The sequence below is a fragment of the Anser brachyrhynchus genome (assembly GCF_964034855.1).
Source record: "Anser brachyrhynchus genome assembly, chromosome: 1".
NCBI classification, from domain to species: Eukaryota; Metazoa; Chordata; class Aves; order Anseriformes; family Anatidae; genus Anser; species Anser brachyrhynchus.
Window position 1 is genome coordinate 32,828,435 of NC_137694.1, and position 21,525 is coordinate 32,849,959.

Here is a 21,525-nt window from a genome sequence, read left to right on the forward strand (position 1 = left end):
TACAGATGGAGAGATGGAAAGTTTTTGCAAGTTGGATGTAGGTGCCCTGTTGGAGTCCTGATAAGAAAGACAACCAGCAACAAGAAAGAAGGGCTGGGGATACATCTGAGTGAGACAGTTTGAACTCAGGAACCAGGATGAAGTGAAACAGGTAAATGATGTCAGTGACAGAAGGTGTAGGGTGAGAGAATATGGGATGTGTACACGATGAACACATTTTTCTCTCTGAAGTGAGAAAAGTTTTGGGTAAAAAGAGAAGAGAAAAAGAGTATGAGCATCAAATATCTGACATGAACTCTGGGCATGAAATTCAAGGATAGTGGAAAAGATTTTTTTTTTTCTTCTCAAGACTAGAGCATGAATTTGGAGGGGCTCAATCCCACAAGGTTCCCAAATGCCATTCAGTTATTCCATTGTATAAGAAGCAGTAGTGGAATGGGTGCATGCAGTAGCATGAACAAGGACTGAAGCATGATGGGGTGGGTTGTGCCATCAGATATAGGAAATCAGGATATAATTAAAGAACATAAAAAACAATGGATAGTAGAAGAGGGACTGAAGAGCAAAGAACAGTCTTGCATTGCAGAAGAGCCAGGGATTTTGATGATAATCAGAGAAGAACTAGGAATAAGCAACAGCAGAGAACATAATTTAGGTATCAGAAATACAACTGCTAGCAGTGCTGCTGTTTGAAAACAGATCAACTGAGAGAAACCAATATTTATGCATTGTAGAGTCTTGTGCAGAGAGGACTGGAGGTCTTCCTGATTTTCTGGCAAGAAGGCATTCTTTTAATGAGGATGAGCTAATGAATAGGGGCTGAGGAATATTTTTCCCTGCTCAGCATTAACAAGATCCATTTATTAGATTCACTAGACAAATCAATCCATTTGACTGCACATCACGTACTCTGACTACTGAGTGCCTGTTTTATCTCAGTGCTACACCACCCTTTAGGAGATCTAATAAACAGCCATAACACATGGCACAAGAACCTCCCTTTGGGTAAGTTTTGCTTGAACCATCTGTTCTTGCCGTCAGTTCTTGTCTTAGGTTAGGGTATCATCTTGGATCACTTTCAAACTCTAGTTATAGTGTGGTTGTGTAGATTCTTGTAATTTTCTACTCAAATCAAGGAGCTAATAAAAGAAAGAAGGAACTGGTTATATATATATATATACATATATATATAAATCTAGATTCATGTAATCCAATCTAAAATGAGGGTAGAGAGTGATGCACACAAATGGAACTGCAGCAGATGATATGGGGGGTAAGATATTGATAAAGGCAGGAAGGTAAAGCCCCATTAAAACCTTCTGTATTTAAGCCATGTTTAATACACAGCATCCAGAGTATTAAACAACCATATGACTTTTTTTTTTTTTTGTAATAAGCAGGAAAAAAAGACAACGGCCTGAGTATTGTTTATTTCTATTGGGATAAGGTGTCAACCATGCTGTGAAAATATGATCTATGCCCCAATGTCCAGAAATTGAAAACCCTTTTCTCCCAAATAGTGAGGAGAAAGGAAGCATGGCTGAAATACCATTTACTATATTGTTCCTTGCAAATTTTATTCTTCATAAATTTTATTCTTTCACAGTCTGTCATGGTCACTATTGATTGATATAAATAAGAGCAGCCACAGGACTCCCCTGAGCAGCCCTATTCAGCGCTGGGTTGCTCTAATGAGCAATAGTCCCACAAAGAAGCTTCTCTAACTGTAGGCACATGCAGAGGAGTAAAGGACTTTAAATCACCTTTCTGTTGGTGTGTGCTTAATGGCTTCGTAAATGTTCCGTACAGATGAAGGATTTCACAGTTACTTGATCTGTGTTGCCAGCTCTCCCGATTTCATCATGTCTTAAGACAGTCACTTTTTTTTTTTTTTTGGTCTTAAAGGCTTATCGCCTGGATTCAGATACTATGTGAGACTGTCTGCTTTCATACTTTTTAAAAAGTATCTCATGATTGCAGAGAAAAAAAAAATGTTACTTCTGCATAGCTCCACATCTAAAAAAGCAGATAAGTTAAGCAGTATGAAATGTATTATTTTTAACCCATCTTGCTACTTTGAACTAAAAAACATGTGTTCTTAGGCATGACTTACGATTTCTGAATGTTGTAAGTTAGCAATAATGTTGAATTAACATCTGCAGCCATATGTAGCTTATATGCTTCAGTGTAATTTTGAATTTACTATCAAAAGCCCATCTTGTTTTTGCCGGTAACTGAGTACCTCAGTTTGCTTAAATTTCTTTGCATCTAGGAACTCCTAGCAAGCATCTACTCAGTATTAAATATTTTTATCGTGTTTTGATAGCTGCTTTTATCTATAAACATCAAAAATATCTCGAATTCCTGCATCTGCCTAACTTATCTGGATTTCCCTTGACAGATGGTTCACTACAATGAGTATGTATGTGTTTTCGTTCTTGGGCTGCTGTTTACGAAAATATGTAGTCTACTTTATTTTCTATAATACCCAGGGAAATTTGTAATACTTAAAAGTAAATTTTGTTACTTCAGATTCTTTCATTTTTAAAAGGCACTCGGAGGCCTGGCTGGTACCATCTAATAGCAGCACTGGAGATCCAAGAGCATCTGCTGTCGAGTTTCCGATAAGTTCCAAATGGGAAATGTTAAGGTTTAGGTATCAAAACAGATGGGAGATTTTTCTAGCCATTTATAGATGTGTTTCTGAGTTCTGGTCTATCCAGAGTGCCCTTCTGTCCAATGGAGAAATTGTCACCTTTGTGTCTGGCAAGTGCCTAGTGTGGCTGGCTTGTACACTTAAACCAAAAGAGTGCCAAGCATCACCTACACAAGCATCCAGGCCAAGCATCACCTACACAGAGATGCCTGAGGGAGCCTTTGGACAAAAATAGAAAGGTTAGAGGTAAAAACAAACTTGTCTATGCACACAGACATGAAAAGATCTCAGAGGATTTGCTGCTTAGTTCAGCTGTGAGTGGTCGGCATGGATGTATCTAGCTAATAACACTAACGTGACAGAAGAGATGAAGAATTTTTCAAAGATACTTGAATGTTTTACAGAGGTGTCTGAATGTTTTAGACACAAATTGCAATTGAGATAAGAGTCTAAAGACAACATGTCCTGCACTAGCCTCTGGCTATGGTTGCACAGCATGAGGCCACTTGAGTCTAGCCTTAATAAGTGGGATTTTCACATATTCTCTTGACCTCCAGAGAGTTGCTGAGGACTGGTTTCTACATGAGGTCTCTGTTTTTTTTTTAGGACATGACTACTCTGTTACAGAGAGGACATGCAAATATAAAAATACTTCAGAATCAGAAGCTGTTTGGGAATATTTAGACCTGCAGGATCTGCTTCAGTTGCCCAGTAAATCAGTTGCATGCGGGGTTGTGGACTGGTTGCTTTACCCTTTGTAGACTTTATCAGCCTCTTTAAAAATGAGCACTGCCCAAACATCTTCAGTTGGCAGAAATAGGTGACTCTGCAACTGTCATGTGTAACATGTAAGGACTTTAACACTGTGAATGGCAGTTATGAACCAGGTGTAAGTTAGGTAGTGTATGGCTGAATGACATAGCCTGTATCACCACCTGATTTTCTTCATTGTAACACCATTGAGGAGCCTGGGTATAATAATTCTCAGTTTACTGAAATGCTTGACTGGCCTTCCAGTCTTGGGAGCTGCATCCTTCCATCTCAGATTGTCTATGGAAAATCCACATGCTTCAAGAAAAGCTAACTGGTGCCAGGTATATGCAAATATTCTTGGCCTCCCTAGAGCAACAGTGGTAGTGATCCTACAGAAATTGGTCAGGAGACAAATAGAATGGCTTCATAGTGTGGGACTACATTTTTGCTTCCCATTTTTCATCTGTAATGAAATTTGAAGCACCATAAATTAAATTATATTGTGGGTTTTTTTTTGTCCCTTTTTTTGTTGTTGTTTTTTCAGAAGATGAATACCTATACCTTTATAATATATTTATCCTGACTCTTTGCAAAACTCTAGGCTTGTGCTCATATATGCACAAGATGAGAGGTCGAGTGACTCCTAACTTACAAAGTTCGTTTCCTGTATGAATATAATATATGACTTTGTTATTTAAAAAACAGAACAAAAATATTTTATATACATTATATATGTATAAGTATTATATGTAATATATACATATATGTGTGTATATATATTTATTATATATGTTCATTAGTATAATAAGTCTCCAGCATGAATTATCAGGGAGAATTATCATCAGATAGATGTTTGTAAGTGGAGACTGTCAGACCTCTTGGGTCAGATCGCTTCAATACATATATCACCAATCCAGAAGGATTGCTGGGTAAACGGGGTTTATTTGGCTATCATGCTGCTAATACAACTGAGTAAAGTATGTGCCTTGGAAGAGGGATAAACAGCAGAGGACACTGTATTCTAGAAAGAGGTAAATACTTTCTGTAAGTAACCAAGACAGTGCTAACTCCCAGTCATTTTGTGTTGCGAGAGATTAACACAGCCCTTGGCTACAGGGAATACTGAGTAGGAGTAGGAAGATGTCATGGTGTTCATATATAGTTATAATGATAACCATATAAGTTATCTTATATATTGCTCATATTTAGTGTTTAGTTCTTTTCACAACAGTTTTCAAAAGAAAAGGAAAAATTGTAGAGCTCATAGAGCACACCAGAGATGCAGAGAATGTAAAAATTGTCTAGAAATGGGAAATATAAGGAGTTTTAAGCACATCTAATAGAAAATCAGCAGCTGTCAGGCAACTAGCTGCCACTTAGATGTACAGAACATGACTCATCTTAGTTAACTGGAGCATCTGCATCTAAGCTGTTTGTCCAAGCACCATTTATAGTCCACACCAACACAACTGATAGAATCAGGAGAGCTTCAGGCTGTGCTCCTCTCTGCCTAAACCTATCTGGAAGCTAAGCGAGGGAGTTTCAAGTTCATGCTTTTAATGTAACAGGAGGAATTGAAATATACATCTTTTTTATATCAGGTGAGTATTCTAATTTATTATACAAGGGGGCCAGAGCCTTTTTTAAATAGTTCTAACATAGCTTCACAATTATGAAATCAGAGTGTAGGACAGATCCTACATGAAGCCAGAGATCAGACACCTAACTACCTCTGTTCAGTATTTTCAGTATTTTCTGCTAGCTTCTTAGCTAGCAGAACACAACTCCTTCACCATCAACAGACTGGCATCTCAAGACTTACTGCTCAGGTGGCTTGTTCTAGATGTTGCACTTTGGACACAGATGGTTACTGTGAAATCCACTGGGTGCCATTATGCCAAAGGATCAGGTGGATCATAGCTCAGCATTAGAATAGCAAAGTTCCCTTTGTCAGTCATACCTGAAGCTAGCAATCAAGATTATATCAGTGTCTTTATAAAGGCCATCTTCATAATTTTCCCATTTCATTACACTTTGAATTTTGATCTTTCAGTCATCTGTGTTTTCCTACGCATAGTTTATTCTTGCCATAACTATTTGAAGAGAAAGAGTAATACTGGTCCTACAGGAGTTTCCTGCCTCCAAGGTCTAGCAGTCTTACTGGAAAGGCACCTGTCATAGCTTTGCAGAAACACAGAGTACCAAATACAAGGTTGTTTGTGGGGTTTTTTTTTGATGGAGCCGGTAACAAAAAAGTGGAATTTTCTTTAGACAGTCTTATGATGCAATTTCCTGGGAAAAGAACATGGCTTAAGGAATTAACTCCGGGTCAGTGCAGCAGGGATAGTTGCTTTCTGGTTGAATCACAGAGCAATATTTGATGACAAATTACTGTTCCAAAAAATGTCCAGGTGAACAACCATAGCAGAGAAAGGAAGTTTTGAATACGGTAAATTAAATTTTCTTTCAAACTGTAGGTAAACAGATAACAGTTCTAATATTTGTATTTCATTGCCATTTGTGTTTAGCCTATTTTCCTAAGGAAATGAGAATTATGTGATCATGTTCTCTGTGTGAATTGGTCTCACTCTCTCTATCCAAGAGCATCAAATAACTTTTCAACCCACAGCCAGTTTCAAGAACATTTTTGGAGGGTGGGAATCTAAACAATGCTTACATTCCCATCATGTCCTGAGAAATGGTGGTTAGGTAGGGGAGAATCATCCAAGTCAGTGCCCAGCTGAGGAAGGAGCAGGTAGAAGTCATCCATTATGTATTCTGTTTGTCAGCAGCCAACTAATTGGTGAATGTGTGTCCCAGCCAGCCCATCAACACACACTATGCAAGATATATTCTGGCTGAATATAGGGTAATTCAGAGGGAGAGAAAAATATAGGGCACAAATCCATAGGAAACTGTATCAAGCTAAATCAAAGAATCATGGAATCATTCAGATTGGAAAAGACCTCTAAGATCATCTAGTGCAACCTTGAACCTAGTACTGACAAGTCCACCACTAAACCATGCTACTAAGTTCTACATATACATCTAAGTTCAAATTCTATTGTTTCTTACTATATTTTGTATTTTAGCATCATTTTCAGTGTCTCAGTGTTCACCTAAGGGACTTAAGTAATATAAAATGTGGTGACAATCTTCTAAAACCATGATTTTCTAAACCCACCTCTTTAACAAGTTGACTACAATATTGCTGAAAACCAGAAAAAAAGGCTAAAGGAGTTATTCAGGAATTATGTGAACAGGATTCACTGCAAGGTCTTTTCAGTGCAGTTTGATTTCTGAATAGTGACAATAACACAATAGAAAGAGCATTCTCATCCATTTCCAGTCCAAGTATAATCTAGGTTGATTGAAGAGGACCATTAAACACAATTGCTAAAATACAAGGAGTTACCCTAATGGAGCATTTTGGTCCATGGTACAATTTGAAAATACAGACCTTGAGGAACTGGAATCCACTTATTCTTTACCAAACCAAAGACATAAGTCATTTGGTAGATTCTCTGTTACATTCATTTTCTTTTTTTCCTTGAGGCCTACTTAAATATGGTTCTAGCATAGACCGATATCATTCATCATCAGCAGGAACATTCCACAGTGAATGTCCTTTCACATCATGCTGTGGTGTCGGTCACAAATTCTCCATCCTGATGCAATTTTGATGACATGTAGATTTGTTGGGTTCTTGATTGGTGCCAGTAATTACCTCACAGGTAAGATTTTAACACATGTTCAGCTAAAACGTAAGGGATTCTTTAAGTATGAAAACAGTGTAATTTTGTTTTGTGTCTGTGTATATTCATTGATTAATTTAGCTACGAAGGAACACCTGGAGGTCATCTGTTCCGATACCTTGCTCAAAGCAGGGCCAACTTTGCAGTTGCATAATGTTACCTTTTATATATTTTGGATGCCTGGAGGAGACATGCAAAAGAGTAATTTTAAATAATAAAAGGAGAAAAGGTTCCTCCTCCACTATTGCAGGAGCTTAATGTTAGACTATGAGTCACTCCTTGGAGGAGTTTCTCACTACACAGAGTATAGGAAAGCTAGATTGACTAGTCTCCCAAGACTAAAATCAGCCCTTGCTATTTCTCAAGGGCATAATACCTCTAAATCACAGTTTATCCAGTTGCCCCACCTGCATGTATCTGGGCACCATGGTTAGTGTATGAAACAATATATGTATGTACTTTTAAAATGTACATACTTACGAACCCCTAAAAGAGCCTCACTTCATTCATTACTGGCATATAAATAATTCTATTAAATATGGCCTTTTCAAGGAGAATTTCCATGTGAGTGTTTCTGAAGCTCTGAAATTAATGCGTTTTAGGTTTATTGATCTGTACCACATCGCCTAATGGTCTAATCAACAGGTCACCTACAAACTGCAATGTGAATTCAATTGATATACTGCTGTGCTTACATTACAAAATTATTTATTATGTGCCCAGACCTAACTGTGAAATACTAAGGGATATTCAGCATAAATCTGACTGTGGTAGAAATCTTATTACAACTTTGCTTTACTGATTAATAAAAAAGGGATTTTTCTCTCAGTAGCTTTTACATATGAATGCATTTGTACTGCTTCTAAAATGAATATATCAGATGACTGAATTGTTTTTTTTCCTTTTCCTTTTTTTCTTTTTCTCATTTTCCTTTTTCTCTTTCTCTCTCTCTTTCTCTTTCTCCGTTTCTCTTTCCAAACAGGCAAATGGTTTAACTATGGAATTATCTTTCTTGTTTTAATCTTGGATCTAAATATGTGGAAGAACCAAATATTTTACAAACCTCATGAGTATGGCCAATATATTGGTCCTGGACAGAAGATCTACACAGTGAAGGACTCAGAAAGCTTGAAAGACCTTAACAGAACTAAGTTATCTTGGGAGTGGAGATCCAATAACACTAACCCTTTGACCAACCGGACCTATGCCGAAGGAGACATGTTCTTACACAGCAGATACATAGGCTCTAGCCTTGATGTCAAATGCCTGGCTTTTATTCCAAGTTTGTTGGCTTTTGCTCTGTTTGGTTTCTTCATCTGGTTCTTTGGGCGATTTCAGAAAACTGACCAAGGCATGGAGAATTTAGACAAATCATACACAAGAATGAAACGAAAGTCACCATCAGATATGGGAATGACGCGAGAAAATACACAGGTGTTAGTAGAAGAACCATTGAGTTTTCAAGAACCTCATCTTGTATCCATAAAATCAGACTTAAGTGAAATAGTTTTCAATTCTTCTCTCCTCACTTCTGAAAACTTGAATGCACAATTGAATGAACAAGAAAGCCCTTTACAGCCAGTACCAGAGTCCTCTGTCCCTAAGAGTAATCCTCCAGCATAGAGACAAATACCCAGGAAAAATAAATAAGCAGTTGCTGTAAGAGTTCAGTTTTATCTTTTGTAAGATAAGATTTACATAGTGTTTAGACTAAGAAATTCAACCTATACCAAAAGGTGCTCAGCATGCTTTTTCTAGGATTTTTTTTTTATTTGTATTATAGTACGTGCCTACTGTATATCTAACATTCCTTTATAGATTGCTTCCCAAAATTGCACAAGCTATTTATTAATACATTACCTTAACTGTACAATAGTGTATTAGATGATTACTTGCAGGTATAAAATTCTACCGTGGTGGTGCCTTGAGACATTAAACTGTTTTTTAACTCAACACCAGATGTATAGCACAGTTCTTCTAATCTATTTTGCAAAGCTTTTTGTATATGGTTATTTTCAAGTATCATTTGATGTCTTAACAGAGGAGATAAATGCAGTTATTCCTTAAGAAGGGTTTCTGTTAGGACATCACAACTTGACTTTGTTATTTACTCATCTGTGGAGCCAGTGACTTTGATGACCGGACTGCAGAGAAGCATGTTGATTACCTTTTAATTTTTGCTGGCTAGCTGCCAAACACAAATACAGATTCATTATGCAGTAAACACAAGAGCGATAATACAGCATGGGTCACTACTTACAAAAATGTGACTTTCTCCATCAGTAATAGCAATTATGTGATAATGCCTAATTATATTTTTCATAATTAAAGATAAACTGCTCCTTGATTAAAAATTCTGCCCTTCACCTTTCAGAAACGGAGGTGAAAATACACCCTTAAAGCAACTTTTTCTGTCCCACCAAACCTATGTAATATCAAAGAGCCAGTGGAGTGCTTACAGTAAAGGACGCAGAGCCTGTTAAATCCAGTATTTGTATGCTTTGGTGCAGATGTTGTCTGGGTATACACGAAACATACATATGAAACACGCCACACATGGACAGTCTAAACATGCTGAAGAAATGTTTTGGGGTATTAATTAAAATGGATTTATACTTGAAATGTCTTGTAACCTTGTCTTTCTTCATTCATTATCCACAAGTAAAAGTAACCTGGAAGCAGAAACATGGCAAAAGTGTTTATTTTGCTTTTTTGAAGCGGACTCTGGAATGTGAATTCTTCTGCGGTATGATCAAACAACATGCACTAGAGAAAGTGCATATCTAAAACATCAGAAAGACTCTGATATGCCTCTAATTTAGTTCTATAAATTGTTGTTACAAGTTACTAAATAATAAGTCATTTCTAAGCCTGAATTATTTCCCTGTCATTTACTGGTGTTGCTGTATTTTGTCTTTGTGACTTTTTTATCTCCATTGTTTTGATCTATCTGCTTTTAAGTTTTTGGAATGCTGGATTTAGCATGCATAATAGAACTATGCATTTATTAACTGTCAGTTGAGAGTCAATTTTAATAAACATCATTTGACAATTTTTTATTATGAGGCAGGAACATATTCTATTAGTTTTGAAGTTCGTTTAAAAAAAAAATACACACGCATTGTCCTATTTAAAATCACAAATATTTCTGGCACTAGAAAAGATAGACAGTATCGCAGTAAAGTCAAAATCAAATATTTTGTTTATGGACCATTTAGTATTTCATCAGGCAAAAGTTTACTTTATAATCAGACTAAATATTTATCCATTAAAATATGGCTAAGAATAAATCTATTAGCTTTTGCCTATTACAGCCTATAAATTTGTTTAATTGACAATATATAACCAAAGACAAACCATTAATTACTAACGGTAAAACACTGTGAGATCCCACCTGTATTATGTAAGAGGTGACTATATTGATGCTTGACTTTCAAGCAGAATTTGATTTAAAAGTCAGAGCATTTGTTAAGTAGTTACAGAAATAGCTGGTTGATTTTGCAGAAACGTGCTTCTTTGTATGTTTTGGTTACTATAAACCCAAGTACTGAAAATCTCCCATTAATCTATTTCTCTTTTTGTGCATGGGAGTGGTTAAATCCATTAATATGTAGGCAGAAAATGAAAGACTTACTTGAGCCTTACAGCTTACATGATGACATGACTCTGAGAAAACTGCTATTAAGCAACTGATCCACAGCTAAAATAATTCTGTGACCTCACATCAAGTAAATGCTTTTAAAGCCCTTGCAAGCCTGCATGAAAGTGAGAAAAACATCAAATAATGTAGATTTCGCAGTATTTAAATTAATGATCAAGCAGAGAGACTTCTTACAACATGAATTCTTAAATGAAAAGACTCAGTGTAGCCACTCACCACAGTCAACTCGTCAATTTAATTAGAGGAGGAAGGAATCCTCCATTGTGTGGGAGCCTCATTTGTAAACACAGACACAGATGAGAGAGGAGAGGAGTGTTTCCACTCTCTGCTTTCAGTATCTAGTCTGAGAAGCCTGAGATAGGTAACTAAACTTACCCTGAGGCTTACATCAGTTTAGCTCATCTGCTCCTGTAAACTGACTGCCAGTAGTGGCTGGAGTACGTTTCAGCCAAATCTCATTCATGTGCAGAGACCACACAATTTGAAACAGGGTAAAAAGTACGTGGTTGCAATCTAAACTGCACTCGTGTGCTGAGCTACTAATGCAGATTCATTCTTGATATTCTCCTGAAGCAATCTCCTTCTGCTCTTCTGCCATGGGCTGTAGAAGAGCCCATGGGAGACTGGGTGTGTAAGAGGCCTAAAATTGGTTACCTGAAATGGAAGTATTCTTCCCATGATTACATTCATTGTCTTCAGATGTTGTTCATTATTAATATTTTGAAATGTTTCTTTAACTCCAAAAACTCTGAAATCTTCTCCTATCTTTTGCCCACCACTATGACTTTAATATAGTTGGTTGACCTTTTCCTGAAAGTTTAACACAATTTTTTTTAGTCTTTTTTTCTTTACCTGAAAAAGTTGAGCAACCTATGGAAGGAAAGAAACTTGAGGAAATGTCAAGTTTTCACACGTTGCATGAATCTCCGTTCTGCCCTCTATAAGAAGCCATCCAGCAGTCAGCAGTTACCATCAATGTAGGGCTGTATATGCTTTGTCAGAGACTGGATTTGGCACAATAGTTTTGTTTTTTGTTTTTTTTTTTTTTCCTTCCCACAGATCCACAGATACTCTGTACAGTGATGCATATGTAGAAGAGACATCTCTGGGCTAAGCACATAAGATCTGTGAGCACACAGGTGCCTATAAATTACTTCGGCATCCTCAACCTTTGATGAGATGGAAATGACACGAGGCAAATAGAATATTTGTAGGAAATACCTTAAATACAATCTTCATGTGTATGAAAACATTTATGTTTAAAAGTCCAATTTTATAAAATATGTACATGTGTGTATATTTGGAGTGTAAGGATTAGTTGATTGTCTTGGTGAAAGTGCTGAAAGCAGACAATTCACTCCTGCCCTCTTTATTCTGCATTGCTCCATGAGTGTTACTTACTCCAGGTTGTTTCATCTCCTCTGCCTCCCCTTGTATTGCCTATAAAATACAAAACCAAAAAGGAACATTTAATTGCACTATCTGCTTCCTCAAATTACAGTTTTGTCGATTCTATGCGAAAAGTAAATTTATTCTGTTTTAAAGATTTCTGTCCTTTCCAGCTAGTACCATCTTACGCTGGGCTACTACACGGTATTACAGTATGTGCCAAGTAATTGCTTTTCCTCCAGTGAATAGCTTCCATCATGACAACCACCTGAAAACAAAGAACAGACACCTCTCAAAGACTGGAAAGACAGCAATTCAGATACTTACTAGACTTGCAAGCTCGTTTTCCCACAAGTGCACAGGTTATGACTCACTAATAAAAGATGTAACAGATTTTTAATACACTGCCCTTAATTTTAATGACCTACTAGGAGGGGCTCAGTGGGAGAGAACTTTTTATCTTAGACCATAAAGTTGAAGTGGTTATGGTCCTGCAAGCAGAGTGTTCCAGCTTTTTAGGTTGCATTTAAAAGTAACCAGCTTAAGCTTTGAGCAGATTGCCAGACCCATAAAAATTAGACATACCAAACTGTGAATAAGACCGTAAAGCTGATTCCTTTGAAATGGCCTAGTGCAGGATATAGACACAGCGCATGTTTATGTTAGAGTGACCCTGTGCTTAAGACTATGGATAGTGACATGCAGAGCTTCAAACTGCATTTATTAACAAACAGTTCCAGTTGCTTTATTGACCAAGATGCTGCTGCATGCACCAGACATACCAGCTCTTCTACCATGCAGCCCATCCGTTCTAAGCCCCAGATGACAAAGGGGTTGTTCGTCCTCATTCCTCGTTTGTATTCAAAACTGTCCTGACCACAATGTGACAAGTCATCGGGATACTAAATACATAACCAAGGACAACAAAAAGGCAGAAGTCTGGTCTGTGAGCTGCACAGCCTTGAGGTGAGGAAGAATGCGTTATGTGACCATTTCAGAAGTAAATCAATATATGTAAAATCCCTGTTTCATAGGGAAACTGGGGGACAAATGGAGAGACAATAACTATCCATCCAGAACAGAAGAGCAAGTCCTTCTTCCCTAATGCTCACAGTTCTCAGCTTCCAGATGACGTCTGGGTGAGCAGCTCTTCTGGGTGACTAGGTTTTAACACCATCTTATTTCCCTTCTATCAATTCCTCTGCATGGGGGGTGCCAGCAGCTTTTCACTTTTCTGAAAGAAGCAGGAACAAAACTTACGAAGGAGAAACTCCACGAAGCTTGTAGTTTCCACGGCAAACTCCTTGCTGGAGAGAGGAAAAGTATGAACCCAGCTGCTTTGCTAAGAGCAATCTAGTAGCATCAAATCCTTTCAGAAATGTATGTTACAGCTGCAGCACAGTCACAAGGATACCTCTAATCTCTGCTTTTCCTTTGATGTCTGGCAATTGGGGTCTGCAGAAGGGCAGCTTATCTGATTCCTGCAGGCAGGTTATAGACCCAGGTCTCATGCTGCTTTGTGACATCTGGAGCACTTCCCTGCATATTGAATTCCTTCGATTCCTTCCCCTCTTCATTTTTTTTGCTTTTACTGAAGCCCCATTCTTTGGCTTTTATTTCCAAGCAATTTTTATTGTTGGTGACCTAAACTGCAAATAACCCACCAAAGGCCCATAATTGCTGTTATTGATACAGTACCATCTGCACACAGGCTCTGCCCAGCCAAGGAAATTCTGCCAAAGAAGCAACAGGCACCTGTTCCAGCCTAGGGACAAAACTAGCAGGAAAATGCTTCACTGCAATACGGTATGCTACATACAGAAAGGTATTTGGTCCATCTAACCAGTCCCTCTATGAATCATTACCAAGGAATACTTACAGACTTACAGCTTTACAAGTGGATGTATTCATTCAGGAAGATGCATAACCATGTAACTTTAAAACAGCCAGGGCCCCCTCTCTTCTGTTGCGAGTTGCCGTGCTCTCAGCTACATTTGAAGGAGATGGGCGACATGAGCATAACAGGTGTTTTCCTCAGGTTTGCCTTCATTACAGCTCTTCAGTTCCCAGGGAAAAAGGGCTTCCAGCCTGCTCATTAACAAAGCCCCAGTGTGTGCCCTGCCTGACATAACTTCAGTGATGGGCATTCTTAGGAAGCGTGGGCTCCTTTCTTCTTTTCAGACAGACGAGTACCGTTGCTGTGGCTGGCTGCTGTGGCTCCTACCTATTATCAGGGAAATGAGAAAGGCAAGCAGAAAGCAGTCATAATAGTCAAAATGCATATTTTTTTTCCAAAAAGTCATTATTAGCTGCTTCTTTGCTCTCTCTTTTTTGCCACCTTTCAAAGAAAGTTTGAAAAGGATCTGAACATTCTTATTTCTTCAGTTGTCAACTTATTTTTTTCATTGTTTCTTTTTCCCATAGGATTCTTTCCATGCATTTTCCACTATTTAAATCTCTTTGATTCTCAGTATCCTCAAAATTACCTGCAGTTTCCATTCAGGGTCCTCCTTTCCTCTCTTCTTACCTTCCCTTCACTTTCATAGGTTCACAAGATAATTCAGGTCAATAGGTGTCTCTAGGCAAGCTCTTGCACAAAGCAGGGTCAGCTCTGAGCTCAAGCAGGGTTGTTCAGGGCTTTATCTTTGCAAGTCTTGAAACTATCCAAGGATGGAGACTGCATGACCTCCCTGGGCAGCCTCTTCCAAACTCCAGTATTGCTGCCTAAATGTTGCCACTGGTAGAAAGAAGAGATTCCCAGTAATAGCAAGCAAGAATGAGCAAACTATGTATAAAGCATGACAAGTGACATTGTGCAAAGCCAAAACTTTTAAGATTTGAGCAAGTTTACGATCAGGTACCCTCTGCTCTGTGGGAGCGAGTCCACACCAGCTCTCCCTAGGGTCTACACAGGAATAACTGAGAGTAGAAAATGGCATGCAAGCATTGAAAAAAATTCAAGTCACTTCCTTTGTGATGCTGAACTTAATTGTAATTTTATTTCATACAATTCATAACTGGTATATGTTTATTGCCTGGTACTCTATTTACATACTGAAAAAGTCAGTCATCTCTTCAGTTTGCAGCCCTTGGCTCACGTAATCAATTACCCTGCTTGAATGTTTAAAATTGCTCATGAAAGAGTCACTTTTTATTATATTTTGTCTACAAGAACCAATATCCTCCATTAATAGAAAGGGCTATTACATTTTTGGAAAACCTGTTTGGAGTGGTCAGTAGGAAACAAATCGGACAGCTGAACTTTTGCATTGCCTAGGGCATTAATCTATACAGCCAGACTAGAATCAGTATTAACTGAAGAATCATTCGGATTAACTGAATAAAAAGACTTCTTTCTTTTCAGACCTCCATTCATATTGACTTTCCATTACTAGCCTTGTGTATGTCTGCACACACAAGAGTTTTAGACGTGGTCTCTAAAAGGAAAAACAGATTAGAAACCAATACTTACATGTAAGGTGGGTGAAGCCTAGGCAGGTCAAAGGGTTGGTTTGTTTTAATTAAGATCTCTCTAGTGAGACTAAGGAGCCCTTCCCTCTCAGGAAGTCGGGCAGAGGCAATCAGAAGAAAGCTGGCCCCATTCAAGTTCTTGTCTGGGAAGGTGGCAGGTTACTTACAGGAATCTGAAAGGGAGACAGACAACTTGGTATTTCCATCCTCTCCTTTGCTGCTTAAAACTTCTGCTTTTCTACAAAGATCAAACAAATCGGTACAATTTAATCTACATTTGTGTCTTAAAGCAGTAGCTTAAAGCAAGCGAGAGACAGTGTGATTTTAAATGATAGAAAGACAAAGGCAAAGGAGCTGGGTAATGAGAGACTCTTATTCAAAAAGAGGTTTTTAAAAGGTATTGATGTGCTCTTCCTCCCTTTAGAGATTAATGTTGATGGTGACTGTTTCTGAGACACCGCATATCTCGCTGGCCTTTCTTTGGGAGGTGTAAGAGGACGTGAAGGGAGTCAACATGCTGGTGGCCACTAAGTCTTTTGGACAACAAAGTCTTTTGGTCAATGTAAAACGTACTCAGACAGGATCACAGTTTCACTATTTAATTACCCATTTGCTGAAAACAGGAGTAGCAAACAGCAGCTAGAGTTAATATATTCCAGAACAGCCAGGGCTCCAGATGCTCCAGCTGCCTGAAGACCTTTGTGAGGTTCATTCCCTGTTGGCTACGGCAGCCTTGCCAGGTAACACTGCTGAGGACGTGGATGTGGCTTGATTTTTGCATCATCCAGCAATAACAAAAACCTGCTTCTGCAAGTACAGAGAAAGTGTAACAATTTCCAGTAACCATTGTTTCTGTGTTTCTATGGTTACTGGAAAGATAAAATTTTCTGGTATTGCTTCATGAAACTATACAAAAATGGAGCATTCTCCAAAATTTGCACAAGGTTAAAATTAAAATACGAACAAAGTAGACATTCAGGTACCTCATTTTTTAATTCTCTTTCCACCCTTTCCATCACTTCCGACCTGCACAAATCCCACCAGCTTCACAGCAAGGCTAATCCTCAGATATAATCCCAAAGGGTGCAGAGATCAAACTCTTCCCTATGGGGTTCTGGAGAGACTCCAGGCATGGTTCATTCAAAAAGCAAAAGAAAAAATAGTATTGATTCAAAAGACTAAAGAGCTCACTATTTATACAAATGCAGCTAGAGCGTATGAGGTGGAAGTCAACAGTAACCTCCTGGTCCATTTTCACAGTAAGTCTTACGAAGACCAATGTTTGCTGAACCTACCGACTTAGTGTGCACTGTTTATTGAAACCTCCATCGAAATGTGTGGTATTGCACCTAAAAAAGTGCTTTGGTTTTTTGAGTTTTCAAGCCCAAGTTAAGCCTTTGTCATATAAGAGAGGATGATGATGGGTTTTTAGTAAGCTGTCTGTGCTAACAGGTTCTTGAAATTCTTGCAGGGTCACCATAAGGTACGATGTTCCCGTGAGATATATAGCTATTTTTGGTCACTGCACTGAACTGTTACCCCTGCTGTTCTAAAGAGTCTTAGCAAAGACACAGCATGGTGCTGGTCTGACTAGACCTCAAAGGCATTTAGTTTATTTGGGTGTATTTTAGTGCCTTGCAAAAGGCACATGAAAGAATAAACACAGATAGCCCAAATGTGACTGCTGGTGCTTTTATGGCTGCAACATTGCTACACAAATATCTCTGTCAACTCTTTGCAGAAGTGAACTAGGCATTTGAAGAGACCTTTCCTAGAGACCTCTCTACTCCATCTTCTGCAGTGTGCTGGAAAAAATGTACTTTACTGAAACTACCCACTCATCGTATTGCTCTTGTTGCTATTTATAACAGAGTAGCACGAAAATGCCTTAGAGAAATGAAACTATAAGGACAGGAAGGGAACTGCTTGAAGAAATTGCAATACAGAAGATGTGTAAGAGGTAGCAAAGAAAACTAAAATGAGGAGTTGTGAGATCACTTGCTAAGTTCCCAGAAATCAAGTATACCGCATGTATGCTTGTCTGCAATATCATGCCTGCATTATTAAGACTTTGGCCACACTGGGTTGTTGATGTCAACCATTTCATTTGCCTCATGAGATTCATGCACACACACACACACATAAACTGCACAAAACATCTTAGGAACAGAAGTAAACGTATTTCACCCAGGTATACACTTCATCCGCAGAAATTCAGTTTTTGAAGCCAGAAGACAGTTTTGCTAGCATCAGATGCCTATTGCCTCCTGCCATCAGAATGCCTGTAGGGTGACTGTAATGAGGAGTGAGGAATACCTCACTTCTTCCTCAACTGCCTTCTTGAGTTTGCTGATCTCAGTCTGTCTTCAGACATTGTGAGCCAGGGAAGTAGACTTCCATGGTGCTTCAAATCTCAGCAAGTAGCATGCAAAGAAGTTACAAAGCTGCTCTTTTATCCTTCCAAACATTGACATTCTAATGTTTCTTTGCGACTGATATTTTGCAAAAAGGAAGTAGTTAAATTCTTTTTCATAGTATATTCAAGGAATGACAGTGTTTATTTGATGGCATCTTCAGGTTGTAGTTTTTCCTCAGCTGTATCAAGTGTCACTGAGAAGCAATGCTGGAAGTTCAAAAGACAAACAGTAAAAACCATTCTTCTAACACATTGTTGTATGTTGTGAGTGCATTAATTTTTGCTTGAACAATGAAATAGGGAGACCTGCAAAACAACAATATATTAGTAATGGGATTCTGCATGTAGCATCCTGGTGTACGGTCTTGTCTGAGACATGGAAGGGCCCTGCCACTGTCATTGTGATAAATACTATTTTTAGGGACAAGATGAGGGGAAACATTAGCCTGATGTTAACCCTCACTGCAAGACTGAGGTTGTGCCAAGGGTGAAAGGAGCCCAGGAGCCCTGCGTGTGCCCCCCTGAGAGCCTGGGGATGTGCTAGGAACCCACTGGGTGCACGGGCAGCACAGCCCTCCCTGAGTGGCACCCACTGGGGCAAGGCACAGCCCAGCCTGCCCCAGGGAAGCACCACTCATCTTACATTGCTTAACATACATCAGGTTTGGAGTGATTTATTCAATTAACAGCACCTAATTAACCAGTAATCAGTGAACTATACATTCAGGCTCAATATCAGCAATACAGCAGATAAACCACAGTACCAGACATTAGAAACAAATGCTAACAAACACCAGCAAATGCCTAAGCACGCTCCCAATCCCCAAACCCTCTCCTTACACACACAGACACATCCACGTGCATGTGGTTGCAGCATGGGCTACATGCACATCATGTCCCCAGAAATGCCTGTTCCTCCAGCCTGCCCAGGTCCCCCTCCATGGCAGCATGATCGCTGGTCCCTGGAGTCACCTGTAGCTGAAGGAGGGGCAGAGCTGGCAGGTGATCTTTGCCTCTCAGTGCTGGGTAAGTTGTTGAAATAGTTGCAGTCATAATGCCAGCTCCCGTGACTTTCTTCTCTCTCTCCAGCATCCTTCTGTCAGCATCCATGCCCAGGGCCACACACTGAGTGATCATGGAGTGGGTTTGTGCTGGTTTTCCCAGGGTAGGTGATGGGTCCCAGAGCAGACCAATGCAGAAGGAGCAGTACGTCACACAGATACTTGCCAGGTCCGGTCCTTCCTAATACACCTGTTAGCTTCCTTCACCATTCACTACATGGAGGAAGCCCTAAGGCAATGGCCTTCAAAGAGCTACAGCATTCCTATAAATGATTCTTCAGTCATACATCAAGAGCCTCAGCCCAGTTCTTCCTTCCTGACCAGCCCCATTGCCTCACAAAATCTTGGAAGTGGCTCCCTAACTGAGCGTGTGCTGCCCTTGCTCTGCCTCAGCAGCCTCAGGTCTTGCATGTCCCTTGCTGCCTGGCTGCCCCCACACCTCAAGGGTCTTGCAGCCCCCCCCAGCTGCCCACCCTCCCATGCAGCAGCTGAGAGCAGCTCCCACAAGCAGCTCCTGCACGGAGCCCCCAGGTGGGGCCTTGAGAACTTCTACTCTGCGTCACCCTAACACAAGGGCAGCCAACCTGCGACTCCTGGAAAAATGTTTAGGATCACCACTTATCAAAATAGACTGCCATGGACTTTTAACTGCAAATGAGCACGCAGAGGATTTTAGGGAGTTAAATAGTCTCACAACTCATTTTTCTTTTATTGTTGCCTACAATAACTGTGCATATGATCTGAACCCTTTGTTTCAGCTGTGCTAAAGACCCCATTAACAACAAAAATAATATTTGGCACCTTTCCTGCACAGCTGTGAAATAGGAAAACTATAATCCATTCATTCCAATGTCTTTGCTTCTGTGCCTCTTAATCAAATTCAGCTTTGTGTGGGTACCGTCCCACTGACTGTAGAGAAGACTGTCCCACATAGGCAAGTATCAGTTTGGCTTATCTTGGTCAGAGAAGAGTAGCTCTTGACTGTTTTCGTTATCCAAGACTTATTTTTTTAAAATACAAGTATCTGCTGGCAATTTTATTGTCTGGACTTACACTTTTGTCCCTCCTAACAGCTTGTGCCAAAACTTCTCTTTGAACAACAGTGTCAGGGGATGTAAGACTACTAGAATTTTGTCCTGCTGACTACCTCCTTTTGCAGATAAATTCAACAATGCCTCAAGTTTTAATAACCTCAACTGGATTTTCTTGCTGGCAGAAGAGCCTGGATATTGTTTCCTCACAGCATGGAGGTTCTACCAGATGGCATAACAGCATTTTCAATCAATCAGAGTTATAACTCCAAAGGAAAAAAAAATGCCTAAAACAATCTGAAATGGAGGAAACAAAAATTCATCAGTCTGTTAGGTAACTGAAATATAAGAAAGTCATGTTCTCTATTCTGACAGTTTGTAGAAACCCGATATTCCCAGGGCCTTATCTCACTTATACCATGTTCTCTCGAAGTTATTTTAGCTATGTTCTTTTTTGGTAGAAGGAGGGACTTTGGAGTGGGAGCAAATCTGCAATTTGACCTTGAGAGAAATCCATGTTCCCCTCTTGGAATGATCTGCAGTCAGGCCCTGTTGTGAGTAGTCTGCTCTGCAGCCCCAGCACAGCGTGTGGATTGACTGAAAGAGATCACATTTCTCAATCCTTGCTGCAGGTACGGACTGAGAGCCTGGCTTTGTATGCAGAGCCGAACTCTCTGCACAGGCCCTCAGACTCAAAAGGATGGTGGCCTTAAGCAATGTCCCTGACTTCATCTTGTAAGTGAAGATGCACTCACCTGCACTGGCTCCCCATGGCTGGTAGACATGAAACCCATTGCACAGGAGCACCTGCCATCTCTGTGGGCTCCAAAAGACTCCTGAAATCTTGTAACAATTAATCCCACTGTAGAAACTTTCCTGGCAGCTGCAGAGGTGAAACACATCTTGGTGTTCAGCAAAACCTGAGGTCACACTGGGAAGTGCATGACAATTCCAGATAATTTTTCGTGTTACCTAATTCAAAAAGAGCTCCGTCTCGTGTTCACTGGCCAGAAGGATGGTGGTTGTGGCTGTGGGGAAAGCGTGAACATGTTACTGCTAGGAATGACTTGGGGGGTGACCTTTCTGTGAAGGAGAGAAGAAATTTCCCGGGGTGAGGCTGACCATGCACAGCACTATTTAAAGAGCTTAAAAGCGTCTGTAGCATCGCTAGGCTCCAGCTTTTTTTGCTCTGACTAGGGGTTTCTATTGTTGGTGAGGGTGGTTATCCCCAGTAACACTGAAACATCTTTTTCTTTTCTAGATCTAATTCTCCTAGAACTGCTACCGCTCATATTCAACAATTGCCAGGAGTCAGCTCCCAGCTCCTTAAGC

General features: G+C 39.6%; 1 protein-coding gene and 1 long non-coding RNA gene across 9 annotated transcripts in view; one reads left to right on the forward strand and one right to left on the reverse strand.

Moving 5' to 3' along the window:
- The window catches only part of TMEM117 (transmembrane protein 117), a 218,271-nt gene extending 208,032 nt beyond the window's left edge, over positions 1-10,239 (forward strand). For all 5 annotated transcript variants that reach the window (XM_080576685.1, XM_080576686.1, XM_080576684.1 and 2 more), the window contains exon 8: positions 8,147-10,239. In XM_080576685.1, the coding sequence (XP_080432811.1) occupies positions 8,147-8,787 (641 nt within the window). In that variant the 3' untranslated portion in view covers positions 8,788-10,239. The remainder of the gene's footprint in view (positions 1-8,146) is intronic.
- LOC308188068 lies at positions 9,354-19,028 on the reverse strand. Of its 4 annotated transcripts, none has more exons than XR_013945137.1 (5): positions 14,094-19,028; positions 13,327-13,448; positions 12,227-12,265; positions 11,201-11,479; positions 9,354-9,836 (listed from the first exon to the last, which is right to left on the reverse strand). It is a non-coding gene; the product is annotated as an uncharacterized lncRNA (long non-coding RNA). The 4 variants fall into 4 exon arrangements; XR_013945139.1 differs by having other exon boundaries at positions 12,227-12,482; XR_013945136.1 differs by lacking the exon at positions 11,201-11,479.
- Between the last annotated feature and the right edge of the window lie 2,497 nt (positions 19,029-21,525).